A 19,991-nucleotide genomic window follows, 5' to 3' on the forward strand; every position below is an offset into this window, starting at 1 on the left:
GCTGGAAAGATGCTGGGGTGCACAGTTATATATTGCTATTAAAAGCTCTGCGGTCTCCCTCGTGCCTGTTCCCTGCAGCTAAGAAAAAGTAGTCATTCTTTTCGGTAGGCTTTTTTCACTCTAAATATTTCCAACCGTCCGCGAACAAACACTTTTTGACCTACGAGGGATCCGTAAAATCTCGCGATTCGCTCAGTTCGCGGGGAAACTGTCATGGCCGCGCCTGTCTACAATCACAGGCTTCTACTCTAAGGTGAGTGGAGGACGAACTTAAGCGGAACAGTTGGTTGTACTACGCCTTAGACTTCTTGCCTTTCGGAGAAAGGTCTCCGAAGTTGCCCGGGAAGTAAGTTGAGGGAAGTGGGTTCATACTAAGACGCCCGGCTCCGGAAGCACGGACTCCTCACACGGGTTCTGAGACCTGGGGAGACTGGTTGCATCTCTCTCCCAAACGCAGGCCACGTGCAAGCATCACTTCAGTTTGCTGCTTCCTCCCCTGAACCGTTGTGCTTGTCCAAGGCCTTATTTTAACAGTTCGTGTTTAGCTGCTGTTAAATCCTCGGGTTAAAAAGTATCCATCATGGTTAAGCCCTTAATTTTTAATGCCGACATCTCCGTAAAATCTCTTACTGCAAAGAAAGCTTTATATGAAAACTTTCCCGTCAGAAACCCACTTTTTTCTTTTTTTAAGACTTACTTATGCATCCACTACTTCCAAAGTAACCTTGCTCCTTTAAGACTGTGTATACACATTGTGGTAGAGGTGGAAGAACCCCGTATTTGGTAAAATGGTTTTACCCTTTTAAGGTAAATCTTAATGTCTCCCTAAGTCCCCACTTTAGTCTCTGTTACATGGGTTTTATATTTTTAAGTAGAAATTTTACTCTAATTTTTATTTCTCCTATAACCCCTTCCCCTGCAGGAAAACGACGGCAGACATGAGTTTTTTTTCATATGTAGAAGCGACGTGTGTGTCATCTTGATAACTTTAAAGTCTTTTGAAAGTACTTCAGTAACTAGAAAATGAATAACAGAGCGGGTTCCTTTTTATGGAACCTCAGACAAGTCAGTACTTTCGTTCCAACAGGCAGAACTGTGAGGCTATGTCCTTTGGCATTTTGCAGACCAAATATTACTTATTCAAACTGGAGCCGAAGAAACCTCTTAAATACATTTGGTAATAAAATGCATTCATCTACTAGATATCTGTTTCAGGATGCTTTAATTTTTAAATCGGAAGGTGATAGCTGTCAAAAAAAGGGCATAAGCACGGTAACAGTATTTACAGTTGACAAACTACGTTGTCCTAGAAGACTGTCCTTTGATTCAAAACACTTTCCTGTCTCTGTTAATGAACTGAAGAAAAGCTTTCATCAGGAAGCCTCTGATGAAGATGTTCTCACCAAGAGAAGAAAACCAACCCTAATCAGCAGTAAAAAACTGTCTCAGGAGTGTAATTCCCTGAGTGATGTGTTAGATATATTTTCAAAAGCACCTAAATTTCCCAGTAGTAACTATTTCTCAGCCATGTGGACAGTTGCCAAACGCATGTCCGAGGATCAGAAGCGCTTTGAAAAACAGTTGATGTTTAACCACCCTGCGTTTAACCAGCTGTGTGAACACGTTATGAGAGAAGCCAAGATCATGTATTTCGACAACCTGCTGTTTAGTCTTCATGCTATAGTGAAGCTTGGGATTCCTCAGAACACTCTGCTCGTACAGACTTTGCTGAGGGTGGTCCAGGTAAAATCAAAAGGAGGTGTAAATATACTCGGTTTAGCAAATCTTGAAAGAATGATAGGAAGTAGACATATAGCCTCCTTGAATGAAACTTATCATTGGAATGGTAGTTTACATTTCTTTCTGCATAGACTAATATTCTATGATTTAGATACCTCAAGTTAGCAAGATCTTTTGCTTTAGAAGTTTATGAACACTTGCCCCATTTTTCTTCTCGGGAGTTGAGTAATAGTGAATAAGCTAAAGGGGGAAGAGAGACAAAATATACACGAACAGGTTGGGTAGTTGAAAGGAGGAGAGAAGGGAAGGGAAGGAAGCTAGTATTTATTGACTCCCTATATACCTTTTACTTGTGTTGTCCTGTTTAATCTTCACAATAGCAGTGTGAGGTTGGTGTTACTCTAGCAGGTGAAGAAAGAGATATTGTTAAGCAACTTGACTAAAGTCACAACTACTGAATTTATTTATTCACGCAATAAGTGTTCATTGGCCTGTCACCTGTGGATTAGTTATTACACTTGTTACTAGGGATGTAAAGATATGGAGAACATAATTCCTGCCTTTGTAATGTAGAGGGGACAACAGATACTTTGTAGGCAATTACAAAAATAACCAATATTCATTCATACATTTATGACATTGTAGACACTACGAAATTGTAGCACTGATCATTGGGAATACAATTACAAAATAAGGGCCACATAGAGCTTTTAGTGCAATGAAAGAAAAATATACACAGTGTGTAACCAGGGGCTTCAGACCTAGTTGGGAGAATGCCTTCATGATGAGAAGAGGTGATGGGGGAGAAGGATACAAGATTACTGTTTGAAGCAGATATATACAGAGTTTGAAAGAAGGATGGTCTCATATAATTCTCAGTGTAGCTTTTAAAAGTAGTTATTGTTACTTCTTCCTGATTAGGAAATTTAGGCTTAGAGAGGTTAAATAGCTTGCCCAAGGCCACATATTTGTTAATGTCACCATTTGTAGGTTTTTGATAAATACTTGCTGGTTTAATGAACAAACACCTTGTCATAGTAGAGCTAAAATTCAAGCCCAGTAGGAGATGATGTCTAAGCTGAGTGCAAGGGATGGCCAGCAGTCAGTGAGAAGGTTGATAGCAAAGGAGATGGTGTTTCAAGTAGAGAAGACTATATGTTCAAATCCTGGAGAAAAGTTTGGTGAGCTGAAAGTAGTTCACTGTGGTTGAAGTACAGATTATTGGGGTTATGAGTCTGAGGGAATTGTTAGGAAATTGTTCCTGTGGTTGTCAAGGAGGAGGGGTTGGTGTCATGACAGGGCATGAGGTTCGGGAAAAAAGAGGCTGAATCATAAAGAGCCTTTTATGCCTGGCTAAGGAGTTTGCCTTTATGCTATAGGCAGTGGGGATCCACTGGAGTATTTTAAGCAAAGGTCAGGCTGCTCCAGTTAGTATTTAGATCACTCTGTGAGTGGAAAGTTTATTGGAAAAATGAAATTGGGTGGGGGAACCACTTTTAGTTTCAAACAAAGGAGTCAGTGTCCTCTTCAATGTCACTGAAATGACACCAGGTTGGCCAAGAAAAAGAATAGTTTCTTTAAGTAATTGTTTACCTCTTAAGAGTGGGCTCTTCAGACTTTGAAACTCAATGATCATAATTAAATAAATTTTTTTTAAAGATAGGAATTTCCTGAGGATGATCTGACATGTATTCTATCGAGTTTGTAGATATTTGAGAATTTTAAACTTTTAACATTACTGTGATTTCCATATGTTTTCAACCAGTAACTAATTTGTATTGTGTGTGTTTATTTAAACTGCAGAATATCTGTGTTTTTTGGTAGACTCTGTTCCCTATATAGTTACTTAAAAGTAATTGCAGTAAGTCACTTTACCTTGTCAGTGATTCTCTAAATGAATTTTGGACAGGTATTCCCATCATCATAGTATCTTCATTGGTGAAATAGGACCAGTGGGTATTTGGGGTCAGATTATCTATACATGTAATTGTATCTCACTAACATGTGGGAATGTTGCAAAGACATTTTAGCTAGGTATGAAATATATCATCAGTGAAGCTTGCCCTTCAAACACCTAGCCAGGTGGTCTTGTCTTTTATAGGAGATATTGGTGGAATGCTATAATGGAAACCCTCTCATGGGAATGAGACCTTTTTCCCTTCCAGCAGTATCCATTTCTTATCAATATTTGCTTCTGATTTGAGGCATTGTGGCTTGTTGGTCATGTAATTTTAGCAAACGAGTGTACATCTTGCAAGTGTGATTACAAGTACTCTTGTGAGGTGTATAGACTAGTTGTGATTAAATTGTAGAGCACTAGGTGAGCTGTGGTATTACTGTTCACTTTCTAAATTAGGCCCTTTCTGGAACTAAAGTAATACCCTGATTCAAAGGGTTTGAAAGGATCCAGGGGGCCTGGGTTCCTCTTGAGATCAAGATAGTGGTGGTAAAATGTGACAGCAGATGTGAATTAGAAAGTTTACAACTGAGGTTGCAGTTTGATACTCAGGAAAGAATATAGGGAAATTGTAAGCACAGCAATGTAAGATTCACGAGGGGTGGGAAAACTGTCCTATGGCTTATTACTGCACTTTTCACCATGATGGCCTTCGGTCTCAAGAAGGGGTAAAAATAATGCTTGATGAAAGTTATTTCAGAAGTGGAGGAATATAATCAATGTCAAATCATTTTCAGTGGTAATTGAAAGTGTAAAGAAATTGTTGATAAAAAAGAATGTGTATCAATTATTTGAAAAGTTCACTTACATATAACGTCTGATTTTCCAAAGTTGCTGTTTATTGTGGACTGACTGAATAATTGGTTTGATACTTAATCCTTTAGTTGAAAGCATCAGTTCAGTGGTTTTGCTTGGGTGAGGTCATCTACTATGAACTCATTACCTATAGTGTTTTTGTGATTACATTTCAATAGGAACGTATCAACGAGTGTGATGAGAAATGTCTTTCAGTTTTGTCAACTATCTTAAACACAATGGAGCCATGCAAGAATGTGGATGTTCTTTTGGCAGGATTGCGGTGAGAACTCTCTTACACTTTCTTCAAGTGGCTTTCTCTTTTTCTCTTATCTCAAATCAAAAACCAAGATGAAAATTGAACAACTTTTTTTTTTTAAGTGGGAGCATAAAAAACTTTGTTGGTGGCGGTGGCAGTTTGGTTGCTAAGTTGTGTCAGACTCTTGCGACCCCATGGACTGTAGCCTGCCAGGCTCCTCTGTCCATGGGATTCTCCAGGCAAGAATACTGTAGTGGGTTGCCATTTCCTTCTCCAGGGGATCTTTCTGACCTGGGAATCAAACCCAGGTCTCCTGCATTGTAGGCAGATTCTTCACCAACTGACCTACAAGGGAAGCTGGTCTTTCATAGCTTATTAAACTTAAATCCTGACTTTGGAACAGGTGAAGCTAGAAATAATGCTTCTTTCAGGATTCAGTATAAGAAAAAGTGTGGACAACATTAAAATTATCTTAAAACATAGTATTAACATGGGCCGGGGGAGAACTGATACATGCTCAGTTCATAATGGTTATTTGGGCACTATGTGGGACTCACATGACAGTAGCCCAGCTTGCAAAGGAGGTTGAGTTTTTATAAAATTGATGCACCTAATCTTATGTCATAGGTTTATGAAAATAATTTTTAATTCCCAATTTCATGACTATGCATTGGGATGTCTTAATATAATCTCCTGGTATTTGTTTATGCACAAAGATAGCAAAATAATGTGAGAGAAAAGAATACCGGTCAGGTCCTGGAGCTTTCACTAACTGTTTAAACTCTCGTGGGCAGATATTTCATTTCTTTGGGCTTCATATTCCTTGCCTATAAGTAGGAACTGGACCAACTGACTTTTAAGATTTCTCTTCTTGTTTTAAGATCCTAAGACTGTGGTATTTGTTGTGTTTGATGACAGGATGCTAGTTGATGAGCAAGTTTGGAAAATAAAACATGTCTTCACATTACAAACTGTAATGAGAAGTATTGGAAAAGATGCTCCAATTGGTCTTAAAAGGAAATTGGAGGTAATACTTTCTGAATTTTCTTTGTTGGGTAAAATTTGAAAAAGATATTTCCTGTGATTTGCTAGCATCTCCTAAAGTCAGTTTATTAGGAGGACATTGTTGTGCTTTTGGATATAACTTTGCTTAAGTGGAATAATAGAAATATTTATGTGTATATGTGTTTACATACCTTTATATGTCTGAGTCATTTTGCTCAAACTTTATCCTTTTTTATTTAAATATAAGATTTTAATTTATTTTACCACAAATGATAAAATTTATTTTTCTTTAGATGAAAGCCTTGAAAGAATTAGACCAGTTCTCTGTTTTGAATTGCCAGCACATGTTTTCAGTGCTGGCTGCCATGAATCACCGTTCCATTATCCTTCTGAATGAGTGCAGTAAGAGAGTCACAAGTAAGGGGAATTTTTCTTACATGGTTTATAGCATCCGATCTGTTCTGAACTATATTTGTTTTGTTTGTTTGCTGTTATATGAAAAAATATCTGATGATATCATTAGATCTAAAGTTTATTTTTACCTATAATTATTGTTTTTTGTTTTTACAAAATACAGTGCTGCTTTTCTAAAAAAAGTGCTGGGTATATAGTATTTTGAATCTTACAGTCAAAATCATCTGGTAATTTTTGTTTATCTAACTCATTCTTAAAGGTAACATCCATGGGTGTCCTTTTAAAATATTGATCAACATATTGCAGTCTTGCAAGGACCTCCAATATATTAATATAGATCTTTTTAAAGGAATAGCAGATTATGTGGCTACAACTTTTGACATCTGGAAGTTGAAAAAAGTAAGTATGTTAATAGTTTAGAATAAGTCTCAGAAACTTTCAAGAAATGTATTAATTTATTAATTTGTGGATATCCTTCTCTATCATTTTAAAGTGGTTTAGATTCCAAAATATTCCAATGCTGAATTGGTTTTGAAAAATTAGCTCCTTACAATTTCTGTCTGAGTGTTACCTATTGTATACTGTTCAACATCTTGATCATCTTTCTGTCTGAAACAAAAATTGTATTGCCAAAGTCGGTTTTTCATAATATTATATGGTACTTTGGTTGGATACTAAGGATTATTTCTGCCTTTCTGTGTTTCCTTTGTTAGATTTAGAATAATAAAAATAGGTAATATGACGGGCTTAAGCTTTTTGAAGAATAAAATGTCATTACTGTCTTCTATGTATGGAAAGTTTGCTTGGTTCTTCAAGGGTAAGAGCCTTTAGGTTCAGGCCTGTGTTAATAATAAAATGTCTAAATGAAGCAACTGGTAAAAGCTGCTTTTTATAGTGAAGCCGAGGTAACCATGTTAGATTACTGGCTTAGTTCTCTTTGGAGATTGAGGTGAATATTGTGTTTACTATGGAAATTGATTTTGAAAAGAGAAGTCCTTATTGTAAGAATGATAAAGAGGGAAATGAGAGGTGAAGTCGAACGTTTATTTTAATCAATGTATTTCAGCTCTATTCTCACTTGTAGTATTTAATATTGAACATAGAAATTTTTGAGTTATCTTTTATCTATTAGAATATAGGAAGTGTCTAGGTTTGGAAAGGAGAGCAGTTTGAAATTGACTTGGTCATTTTGAAAAACTTCAGAAGAGGGATATTTAAAGGTAATTTGCAGAGATTTTGTGTGAAAAGCATGTAGGAAAGGATTTATTTTAAATGACACTGGAAATGAGAACCATTGTGTGCTCTGCTTCTCGGCTTATAAAAAGAGGTGGCTTATTAACTTGATATTTTATAAGGGAAAGATAATTACTCCTTTTAAGGGAATATTTTTCAATCAGGACAATTCTGTTGCTATTTAAACTGTTTGAAATCGGAAAGATTTCTGAGAACACTGTAATTCTTAAGAAGTTTTTCCTCAATTCTTTCTGTTTTTTAGGTTCTTTTTCTCCTCATTTTATTTGAAAACTTTGGCTTTCGACCTGTTGGTTTGATGGACTTATTTATCAAGAAAGCAGCAGATGAACCTGGCTTCCTAAATGTGAAAAGCCTTGTCGGTATTCTTAATGTATATTCTTCTCTCAATCACTTCTACAAATGCCAGACCCACAAGTATGTACTTGTTCATTTTTACTTTTTTATTGCCACATATCATATTTATAGAAAAGATTAACAAAGCTCAATGAGTCCTCACAAGCAAACCCATCCCTGTCCAGAAATAAAACATAATATTCTTTATTTATGAAGGTAGACAGTTTTATCTTTGATAAAGATACACGCTTTGCTTTTGCTCTTTTGTTGTTGTTCTTTGCAGTGTATTTGATAATTCAGTGTAGGAGACTTCGTTTCAAGCTTCCACCCAACTTATTCCCTTAGCACCCTAGTTTATAGTTCAGTTTTGACCCTAGCTCTTTATTTGGTCCCAAACTACCGCTTTCTGTTCTTTTCATTTTAACTCCAATCATACATTTCTGCTAATAAACACAGCAATTTCTCAGATGTGCCAGACTCTTTCAGACCTCTTCTTTCCACCCAGAACATCTTTCTTTCTCTAGATCAGTTAAGGGTTTGTTAAAAACCAGAAACGTATATAACATGACATCTTGCTTAGGTTTGAATCTTAGTTCTGCCATTCATTATCTACTTAACTTTACCTTACCTGTAACTTACCTGAACCTCAGTTTCTTCATCTGTTAAAACGGGGATGAATAATGACTTATTTCTAATCATACTGCACAATTACATAATCATTGTTATGAGGATCAAGTGAGTTAACCTGTGTCAGAATCTTAAGGCAGTGCCTGATACACAGGAATTATTAGATTAAGGCCTTGAAGGAATAAACTGTGGCAGTTCTGAGGGTCTCAGTGGCAGGGTTCACAGGCCATTTCTTGGCCACCAAGTGGCTTGGCTCCCAGCTTATGCAGTGGTTAAGAATCCCCCTGCCAATGCAGGAGACGCAAGAGACACGGGCTCAGTTCCTGGGTTGGGAGGATCCCCTGGGGTAGGAAATGGCAACCCGCTTTAGTATTCTTGCCTGGAGTATCCCATGGACAGAAGAGCCTGGAAAGCTACAGTCCATGGGGTTGCAAAGAGTTGGACATGGCTGAGCGACTGAGCATGCATGCCCAGCTTGGCTCCATCAGCTTTTTGTCCCTGTGGTTTTTTTCTAAAGATCTAGATTTACAGAAGAGAAAATCTGATTGAGCGAGTTTGGGTCACATGCCCGTTTCTTTGGCTCTGGTGATCAAAGAAATGCTGGGCCAAGAAAAGCAGCTGCTCACTGTTCCCTCCATTGTTCCAAAAAGACTCACTTCCTATATGTGTCCTGTGCTTTCCCTTATGTCTCCATCAGAGCTCCTGTGCTTGTCATGTCTTGTATAAATCTCTGGTGGAACCTTGACACATAGCTGCAGTTATTTGTCAATAAACCTCTCTCCACAATTGCAGAGCTTTCTAGTGTCAGACCCAGGTGCCTGTGTTTCTAAACGTAGCACAGAGCCTGGCACAGAATAGACATGAAATAAAGGTTGAAAAGATTCTCCCCAAATTCAGCCTTCCTCTACTACCCACTCTTGGTTTTATTATGAAGCTGGCTCCTATGTTCCTCCTGCCCCTTCTTGACAAATACTGTTAAGATGTGAAAGTGAAAAGTGTGAAATTGTTAGTCGCTCAGTTGTGCCTGACTCTGCGACCCCATGGACTGTAGCCTGCCAGGCTCCTCTGTCCATGGGTTTCTCCAGGCAGGAATACTGGAGTAAGTAGCATTGTTAAGCTGAGTAGTAATTAAAACTCCAGAAACAGCCGCATGAATTCCGTAGAATTCAGAGAACAAACACTGAATAGTTAGGGAGTTTTTCAGTTGACTGTAGGTGTCCCAGGAGATAATTTGGTCCAGTAAAACTGTTACGTTGGAAATAGAGGATGGATAACAAAGGTAACCCTAAGTAGCTACACAGGTTAGGAAATTCAACAAAACACAACTAGGAACAGGTCATACTGAGGGGGAACCGTGAATGTTGTACTTGTCTGTCTGCTCTGCTTTCGTCTGACTTGTTGGTTCTCAGTTGGCCATGGTCTTGGCTCCTAGGGGACGTTTGGCAGTATCTGGGGATGTTAGTTTTTGTGTGGCTGGGGAGGTGGGGGAGAGGGTGGTTGTACACTCTCCAGTGGGTGGGGGCTGGGGATGCTGCCAGTGCCCTACTGTGCACGAGTCAGCACTGCAACAACGAATTGTCCAGGCCAGATCATCAGCCGTGCTGAGACTGAGGAACTGCGGTTTCACCCTACCCTCCTACCTCAGCATTTCTCCTTTGGAGAAGTAGGAGTGATAAGAGTCGCTAATAGATTGAGATTAATCAATAAGAAATTCCTGAATGTCCATGAATGTTCAGTTGCCTGAAGTTGGTATTTTGAGGACTATAAATAAAGAAGTTTGTGTTCTCCATCCTTCTTAGGATAGAGAAGGAGGCAAGTCATGTATATTGAGAGGAAGGCAATGTGATAGGTACCAAATGAGTGCTTTATGGAGGAAGGAGAAAGGAAGATGGCCTCCTAGGGTGGAATGGCAAAGGTTTTAGGAGCAGTAACTCGAAGCATTTGGGAAGTGAGTTGGCTAGAAGAGATGGATTAGGTAGGAGAGTTGTAGAAAATTTGACTTAGCACTTTGTATATCCACATGCTGTTCCTTAATCATTTTATTTATGTTATGGCCTCTGGTAAAGAGAATGTGTTAAATCTAGAATATCTTCCTGGGTTTGAAGCCCTAGGAAGAAAACATGTACCATTTCAACTCTGTCACTCCAGTCCTTTGGTTTCTTCTCTTTTTGATCTGTGCTTGCCACCCTGTAGATAATCCCGGATTGCACCTCTGGCCATCAGTGTGCTCCTGAGCTCTGGGTTGTATATGGTCACCGGAGATTCCACAGGGGTCTCAAGATCAGTAATTCTGAAAGTCAGCTCATTCTTGGTCTTTTGTTTGTTTTGTTTACTGTTTATCAAGTACCATGTCAAGTGTTTTTTTTAAACCACTTTGTGTGCTTGGCTACTTATTCGTGTCCAACCCTTTACAACCCATGGACTCCTCTGTCTATGGGATTCTCCAGGCAAGAGTACTGGAGTGGGTTGCCATTTCCTGCTCCACTTTATTGAGGTATGAGTAACAGCATGTAAAGAGCTGTGCATATTCAATGTTTACAACTTGGTGAATTTTTAGCTGATTATTTTTGACTCTTTCTTTTCCAATAATATTATCCTCTTTCTCCTCTAATTGTATTTGTTCATTTAGTCAGAAAACTTGTATTAAGTGCTCAGGTACTTAAGACAAAAGTGAGTAAGACATAATCCTTTTTTGCCAGATGATTCTATGTAATGGGTAACATAGACATAAGTTGGCAATTAAATATAGCATGAACATGGAAGTGGCGGAGTTTTGTACAGGTTACCTAGGGATAGAGGAGGAATGTGCCAGGATGCTAGCCTGGTGAAGTAGAAAGTCAGGGTAGATGTCAAGCGTCCTCCCTGGAGGAGATGGTACCTGAGCAGATCTTAAAAGATGGATACATAGGAGGTAGCCATGGAAAGAGCATCCGGTGTAGAAGGGACTGTATTCAAGTCAGGAGGGAAAGAAGCAGCGGACTACGGGAATGACGCAGACTGTAGTGTTGCGGAAGGTGAAGTGTGGCACGAGGAGTGGGGGGGGGGATCACCCCTCGGGCTCCAGACCAGCCCCTGTGGCTGCCTCCTCCAGACCCCCATCAGCTTCTCCTTTGCCTCACTGTTGTCTCTAGGACCTACCACAGCCTTTCTCGTCATCCATCTCCTCCCGCCATGGGATCTCCCAGTCGATCTCAGGCAGTTCCCTTTGTGGCTCACTGTTACTAAGAGCTTACTTCAGGGCACACGTGCCCTGTGCCTCACTGGTCACTTAGCACAGCGTGAATAGGATACACTTTCAGGGCTCCCATTTCTGTGCTTAGTTTCAAGTGGTCTTTGCTTTTGCCATCTTTTCTACTTACTGTAATTCTCCTTATCCCCAAAGCCACCCTGTCTACATTCTTTTCTGTACACTAGCAGAGTACTTTGCAGGCACTACTTTTTTTTTTCTGGTATAATGAAATATAACTTAGGCCTTAAGAGTCAAACTGACCTGGGTTCAAAGTGTGTCTTGGCCCTTTATTAGCAGTGTCACACTGGGCCCATGGCCTCAACTAACCTTGATTTCCCTTCTCTTCATCTGTGCTCAGTTATCCTACATAACCGTAGCTGAGGTGGTACGATTAGGCCTGTGGTTCTTTCAGCTCAGAGCATTAATAGCAACAGAATTTTAATAGGTTATAAACCTGTAGTGGCATTCCAGGCCTTGTAGATTTACTCAGGATAAAAGCCTAGCACCGTGGTTAAAAGGCTCTGGACCCTAACAGCTTGGATTTCAGGGTTGGCCCTGCTGCTTCCTGGCTGTGTCCCTTGGACGAGTTACTCGACCTCACTGAGCCTATTTACTCATTTTTGTTATGAGGATAATAATGACAGCTATCTCATAGAGTTTGAATGGGAATTAAATGAGTTAAAGCCTATAAATATCTGCTCTATGTAAGACATACCATGGCAGCTCACCTTTATTGAATGTGTGTATTTGTTATGAGAGTCAGCTGACCTGAAAGATGTGTGAAGACCTAGTGCAGATGCAAGCCTGATGGTTTTATCCACTGAAAGCCGTTGGTCCTGTGACACCTCACTAGCGCTATTATGATCTTGTCTTTTCATTTGTAAGCCAAGTTTCCTTTCTGCCTCTCTAGGTTCCTAGAAGTTACGGCCAGTGCTCTGACTGGTAGTCTTCACCACATATCTTCTGAAAACCTGTTAAATGCAGTGTGTTCATTTTGCTTTATGAGCCATTTTCCCCTGGCCCTCATTAATCAGCTTCTTCAGAAGGACATCATTGATGATCTGCTGACGTCAGGTAGGATGTCAGTGCGCAGTATGACTAAAATAAGGCAGTACTGCCAGGCTACCTGGTGATTCTCAGTAGGGGCTCAGTTGCAGCAGTGTCAGTTAAACCTTCTGGAGCAGGTGCTCCTAATGAAAGGACCAAAGATGGTGACATCAGAGGGCCATGCTTTAAGCCAGCAAACCTGTAAAGTCAAGTCGCTCAGTTGTGTCCTACTCTTTGTGACCCATGGACTATACAGTCCATGCAATTCTCCAGGCCAGTGTACTGGAGTGGGTAGCCTTTCTCTTCTCCAGGGGATCTTCCCAACCCAGGGTCAAATCCAGGTCTCCTGCATTGCAGCTTTACCAGCTGAGCCACCAGGGAAGCCCAAGAATACTGGAGTGTGTAGCCTACCTCTTCTCTAGTGGATCTTCCCAACCCAGAAGTTGAACCAGGGTCTCCTGCGTTGCAGGCAGATTCTTTACCAACTGAGCTATGAGGGAAGTCCCTGTGGAGCCTCCTTTAATGACAGACCCTGCACATAGCCGGCAGGAGTAAGAAACACATCGTCACTGTTTTTTTGACTTACACTTTATGCACCTATACAAAGACTAAATGTTCAAGTTGCTCTTTATGTCCATATCAGAGGTATTTATACTTCTAATCTTTACATGTCACATTTGAAGCCAAGTTTAGTCAACTTTTGCAGCTATAAAGCTTTGCCACCCATGGTCTGTAATGAGGGCACAGCTGTTAGATTAAGAAACCAAATAGTTAGCAAAGTAATGAATTTATTTCCTCTTAAAACCAAAATTAATTGTTTACTTTTGGTTTTTACTATTAAAGAAGGAAAATCAGGGACTTCCCTGGTGGTTCAGTGGCTAAGACTCCACGCCCCCAATGCAGGGGGCCTGGGTTTGATCCCTGGTCAGGGAACTAGACCCCACATGTGCAGTTGAGACCCGGTGCAGCCAAATAAATAAATATTATTATTATTATTATTTTTTTTTTAAAGGGAAAAGCAGTATCAGCCTTACGCCCATGTTCATTTGCTTCATCGTGTTTGACTCCTTTGCAACGCCATGGACTGTAGCCTGCTAGGCTCCTCTGTCCATGGGATTCTCCAGGCAAGAATACTGGAGTGGGTTGCTGTTTCCTGCTCCGGGGGGTCTTCCCAACTCAGGGATCGAACCCAAATCTCTTGGGTCTCCTACATTGGCAGGTGGCTTCTTTACCATTGCGCCACCTGGGAAGCCCATATCTGGGAAATAGGGTTATTTGAAATCCTTTTAAAAACAGTGGAATGAAATTTCAGAGTGTGGTAGAGGAATACTATGTGCTGATTTTTCAAGCAGTCTAATGTAGGGGAAGCAGCTGTGAACCCAGGAGACTGAAATTCTAGTTCCAACTTTGCCCTTAGTTAATCAGGGTGCGCTTTAACGTTCTTGAGCATTTCCTCATCAGTTCAGTGAAGAGGGAGGAAATTTTTCAAGGAAAAATACTTGAAAGGTATTTTAAACCTTAAAACCTTATCAGGTACAGGCACAGATCTACACACTGTGGGAACTTGGGGGACATAGAGAAATCCCTCCTGATAAGAAGCAAATAATCAGAATTATAGGTACATTAATACAATTTCTTTAATGTGACATTACTATTATTTCTTAACTACATTTTTTTTTTTTAGGTGACGTGGAGAGGAATGTTCACAGGCTTCATGTTGTGGCTGCTTGTCTAAAACTTGATGATGCTCCTTGTCACAAGGACCTGGACTTGGTGTTGCCACCGTTGCCCCCAACAACCTTCTGTCCACAGCCAAAGGTTGCCGCAGTGCTGAGTGACCTTCTGGGGGAAGGGTGCTTCTCACAAAGTGTACAGTTGCCACATAATTATTTTATTGGTATGGGACTTTATACGAGCTTCTTCTGTTTTACTTTATATTTAATTTTTTCTGACAAAAGATTAGGAGTTTACTGCGGCAGCTTAGTGTGGTGCAGCGTTGGCCCTGGAGCTGGACTACCTGGGTGTGGATTTTCACTCCCCGGCTTACTAGTGCCCTGCTTTCAGCACTTGCAAGCCTCTTTCCTTATGTGTAAAATGGCAGTAATAATAGCACGCACCCCATACGGTTCCTGTGACCTACAAATGAGACAATACATGTAAAATCCAGACTAGTATCTGGCACATGTAAGTAAGCTCGGTATACCTTAGCTGTTGCCATTGTCATTATGGGTAGTAGTAGTAGTCATTTTTAAACAAAAAAATCACTGAACAGTGTTTGAAAAATTAGTATCAATTTTTTTTTTCTTCCAGATTTTGAAATCAGAATGGATGCTAACCGGACCCAAGTGCTTCCATTTTCTGATGTGGACGTGGTAACTTCTACAGATATTCAGAGGTTGTTTACACATACTCATCTGCTGAGCTGTCTGTATTTAAATCTTAATTCTCAAAGACTTCGTATTAAATAGCAGTAACAATACAAAGACTTTCTATTTGTATGGAGCTTGTTACGTACCTAGGGATGTCTCATCCATTAGTCTACTTCTTAGGTATATATGTAGGCACTGCGGTTGAGGACTGTGGGTTGGAGTTGGCCGTTTAATGAAACAGGCAGTTCTAAAAAATTAGGATTTAAAGCTAAACAGTGCAGTCAAACAACATCGACATAATTGAAACCATCAGCACCGTGTAAATTTTTGACAAGATAATGAAATAGTGATCCTAAAGAATTAAGACTTCTACCCAAATAAAATACCCAGTATAAATATTTTGTTCTACCAGTCAAACCTATCAAAAGATAGAAAAACTTTAGTTTTTTAATTAAGGTATATTGTATATGGATCAAACCATATTGAGGTTAATTAGAAGTAGTTGCCTTGCCTCACACAGTACAGAAGGTGTCTCTGGGATAAATTGATGCTGCTCCCCAAGAGCACCTTCTGCCTTGTAAGCAGCTGGATCAGGTCGTGTTGCACACACCCTGTGTTCACACCCCGTGTTCAGTCAGCCTTTGTGGAATGGCTTTGCTAGGGCCTGCAGGGCACACAGAGCTGAGTCAGATGGATCCTGACCCCAGGCGACTTACATCCCCTACTGCTTTGTAGGACATGAATACGTAGAGAGAGGTACAGAAAAAAGTCTGTAGGGATTCAGACTCTTTATCTGACCATCACTTCCCACTCACAGCTCTGTAACTTTTGCTCCTTTGCAAGTCCATCTACATTGCTCCTTGGCCATCTTTTTCAGCCGCTATCTTCCCTATACGTGGCGCCTATCTCCCCTTAAGGAAAGCCTTTCTCTCTGGCCTCATTGGAAGATCGTTTTTCTTTTTCTGGAATTCAACTGTTCTGGCATAATAATATATTGTAATAGCTCTCAGCCTAAAGTACTGAGAAGAAATGAGAAATCAGTGTTCCTTTAAAGATATAAAATTTATTTCTCTTTATCTCAGGTAACAGAATAGTATCATAGGAAACAGTAAGGATACAAATGTCTTTTTCCCCCAGTGAACTTAATCTTTCCAAAAGGCTGTGAACAATGAAAAAAAAATTACACCTTCAGTTTTTTTTTACACATACAGATACTATCTTTTCAACAGTCTTGTCTATCTCTTGTTTTTGGTCTCCCCATCCTGGTTTTTAAATGCTTCTCTCTTGGGGAGAAAATATGTACAAACAGAGCATTTTCCATTTAGTGTTATCTACACCAGTACTTCTAGTGGCATAAATAATTATATTTAGATCAGCGATTACCTCTGTATAAGAAAGCCCTAAAATGGGTGCTTTCATATCTGGAAATTTTCCTCATGAAGAATGTAGCCATTCTTAAAGATGGTTAAGAGATACTGTTTGTATAAAACATCTTTATAAGCTTTTGGTTCCTAAGTAGCCTTCACATACTGAAATGTCTGCATAGGCCAGGTAATGAGGAAGTGAAGGGCTAGTACAGGAGGGAACGGTGAGGAATGTGGTCAGTGGAGGGCTCAGCTTTGAAATCTCCAAAGAACAAGGATACAGCAAGGTTGTACACAGTCATCTCATTAGTAACTAGTTTGTCTTTTTGTTTTCAGAGTAGCTGTACTCTGTGTTCCTAAATCTGCTTACTGTTTGGATTCAACCCACCCCAAAGGATACCTTGCTATGAAAATGCGGCATTTGAAAATAATGGGTTTTCATGTAATCTTGGTAAGAAAAATTGCAAATGAAATCATCTTCGATTACTGATATTCATTCTGCCGGGAATGTTATGGTTGAAGTTGGTTACCAGGACTAGAAAACTGCCAACAGTATTGGAATAAGTGTTTTGCTTATTGTTTTCTTTGAAAAAGAACATTTCTGGTACATGATTTTGTTTCTGCTCAGTTGATTACTAGTCATTTACTCGGGGTTTGATAACTTAACCTTTTTTTTAAGTGGAAAAATGTAAATAATATATTTTCCTATTTAAGAACATGAAACCATATTCAGTTTCTAAGTTACCTTAAACAGGAAAAGAAAAGGTGTTGATTAAAGCTTTGTTTTCATGGGTCAGTGTGAGGCCACTAAGGATATTTCTCACTAGAAAATGCTGGAGGGTTGTAAGAGGATAGTTCTTCCCTCTGTACTTCATTTGATTCTGAACACCAAAACTTGAGCAGCCTCAAGATACCTGTATGGAGTGAGGACCATACAAATAAGTTTATATTTATATTAATGTTATGATCGATCTAAATGCCAGTCATTTGGTCCTGCATATAATGTGACATGTAAACATTTGAATCTTCATTATGATACTTTAGTATCTTAAAACTGGATCATGCCTGGATTATCAAGGTTAAGATGGCCCATTTCTCTAATGAGCTAATCTGTAACACTTTTTTTTTTCATATTGGCTATTATGTATATTCTAAGGAAGATTATCCCAAAAAAGAAATGTTTGCACCCTTTAGAGGACCTTTAAAGTTTTTGTAATTTTCACTGTGAGAGCTTTCTTCAACCCTAGTATATATAGTCATAACTAAACTTTTTAAAATGTGCATAAATTGTAAGTGGTTGGCTTGATGTTATTTTAATATCCTTGGGTGTCAAAACTAGCTTTTATATGTCATCATCTTCCTGCAAACTGATTATTTTCCTCTTTCTTTGGTAAGGTCAATAATTGGGAGGTGGAAAAGCTAGAGATGAAGGATGCAGCCGCAGTTTTGAAGACTGAAATCTACTCACCCAAAGCACTGTCTGCTGCTGATAGACATTTGCAAAGCACATGTTAGAGTGAAAAGCAACCTTTTAGTGTTTGGAGACCTGAATTTGTAAAAATAACTTTAATAAATACTATCATTCAGTTGTCGATGTAATTTACCTGACTGCTCACTATCATACAAAGTGTTACTTCAGTTCACTGTTAAAATTAGTGTTAAGAATGAAAGAAATGTTGTTACTGGCACTTTAGAATATGCTGAGAAAATTGCAGAAGGGTCATCTTTGCAGTAGTACCTATTCCTTCCAGTACCCAGATACCCGACAGATTCATGAGCTGTAGATTTTACTGTTTCTCATTAGCTTTGATGCATTAAAAACTGGTTTCTTAGTTGTGATGGTTTGCAGGTAATTTGGTGTGGGCAGTCCTCGGCTTGGAATCTAAGCTATTTTAGGACTCAGTTATGGACAACATTTTCAAGCACTGGCCACAAAGCAATTGGACTAGGTTCTCCAGTTCAGTTCAGGTCAGTCACTCAGTCGTGTCCAACTCCTTGCGACCCCGTGAATCCTAGCACACCAGGCCTCCCTGTCCATAACCAACTCCCAGAGTTCACTCAAACTCATGTCCATCGAGTTGGTGATGGCCTCCAACCATCTCATCCTCTATCGTCCCCTTCTCCTCCTGCCCCCAATCCCTCCCAGCATCAGGGTCTTTTCCAATGAGTCAACTCTTCGCATCAGGTGGCCAAAGTGTTGGAGTTTCAGCTTTAGCATCAGTCCTTCCAGTGAACACCCAGGACTCATCTCCTTTAGGATGGACTGGTTGGATCTCCTTGCAGGCAAAGGGACCCTCAAGAGTCTTCTCCAACACCACAGTTCAAAAGCATCAATTCTTCGGTGCTCAGCCTTCTTCACAGTCCAGCTCTCACATCCATACATGACCATTGGAAAAACCATAGCCTTGACTAGACAGACGTTTGTTGGCAAAGTAATGTCTCTGCTTTTCAATATACTATCTAGGTTGGTCATAACTTTCCTTCCAAGGAGTAAGTGTCTTTTAATTTCATGGCTGCAATCACCATCTGCAGTAATTTTGGAGCCCCCCAAAAATGAAGTCTGACACTGTTTCTACTGTTTCCCCATCTGTTTCCCATGAAGTGATGGGACCAGATGTCATGATCTTAATTTTCTGAATGTTGAGCTTTAAGCCAACTTTTTCACTCTCCTCTTTAACTTTCATCAAGAGACTTTTTAGTTCCTCTTCACTTTCTGCCATAAAGGTGGTGTCATCTGCATATCTGAGGTTATTGATATTTCTCCCGGCAATCTTGATTCCAGCTTGTGATTCTTCCAGCCCGTGCTTCTTCCAGCCCAGCGTTTCTCATGATGTACTCTGCATACAAGTTAAATAAGCAGGGTAATAATATACAGCCTTGAGTACTCCTATTTGGAACCAGTCTGTTGTTCCATATCCAGTTCTAACTGTTGCTTCCTGACCTGCATATAGGTTTCTCAAGAGGCAGGTCAGGTCATCTGGTATTCCCATCTCTTTCAGAATTTTCCAGTTTATTGTGATCCACACAGTCAAAGGCAAGTTAAAAATGTATAAAAATTAAGGAGGTAGCATGTTAAAAATGAGTGAGTATCGGGCATCTGCAGTTGTAAGAAGCATTCCAAGTGGAAGTGGTTTGTGAACCAAACTAAGAGAAACAGAGATGAGATAACACAGAGATAGCAAGGAGTCCAAGTTCCTTAAGACTGATAGGCGGTGGGTTGCCTCTTTTAAGGTCATTCCTTTCTTCCTTTCTCCCTCTTCCCCTCTGCGCTCACCATTTCACAAATTCTTTTAAACTAAATATATATAGCTGAACTCTTGTGAGCCAGACCTGGGGGCTATTTTTCAGTTATGTGTGTAATTCTTTTGTGGAAATACTTGTTCACGTTTGTCATATGCCTGTCTGTCTAATATTTGAGTTGCTGGGGATATAGCAGGTTTTACCATGTGTATGTTGGTATTATTTTACCTGCATGCAGAATTCTGAATGTTTGTGCCTCACCCCCTCACCATCCCTGAAATTCATTTATTGAAACCTAACCCCCACTGTGATAGTATTTGGAGGTAGAGCTTTGGGAGATGACTAGATCATGAGGGTG

General features: G+C 39.7%; 1 protein-coding gene across 1 annotated transcript; it reads left to right on the forward strand.

Moving 5' to 3' along the window:
• The first annotated feature begins 203 nt into the window (after positions 1-203).
• On the forward strand, positions 204-17,984 carry FASTKD2 (FAST kinase domains 2). Its single transcript, XM_052635452.1, has 12 exons — positions 204-253; positions 923-1,743; positions 4,672-4,775; positions 5,670-5,778; positions 6,050-6,173; positions 6,430-6,569; positions 7,666-7,838; positions 12,524-12,687; positions 14,345-14,557; positions 14,971-15,055; positions 16,730-16,844; positions 17,789-17,984. Exons 2-12 carry the CDS (start codon positions 1,024-1,026, stop codon positions 17,906-17,908), a joined length of 2,067 nt encoding a protein of 688 aa, XP_052491412.1. The 5' UTR covers positions 204-253; positions 923-1,023; the 3' UTR covers positions 17,909-17,984.
• Positions 17,985-19,991: the final 2,007 nt, after the last annotated feature.

The sequence above is a fragment of the Budorcas taxicolor genome, chromosome 2 (genome assembly GCF_023091745.1).
Source record: "Budorcas taxicolor isolate Tak-1 chromosome 2, Takin1.1, whole genome shotgun sequence".
NCBI lineage: Eukaryota > Metazoa > Chordata > Mammalia > Artiodactyla > Bovidae > Budorcas > Budorcas taxicolor.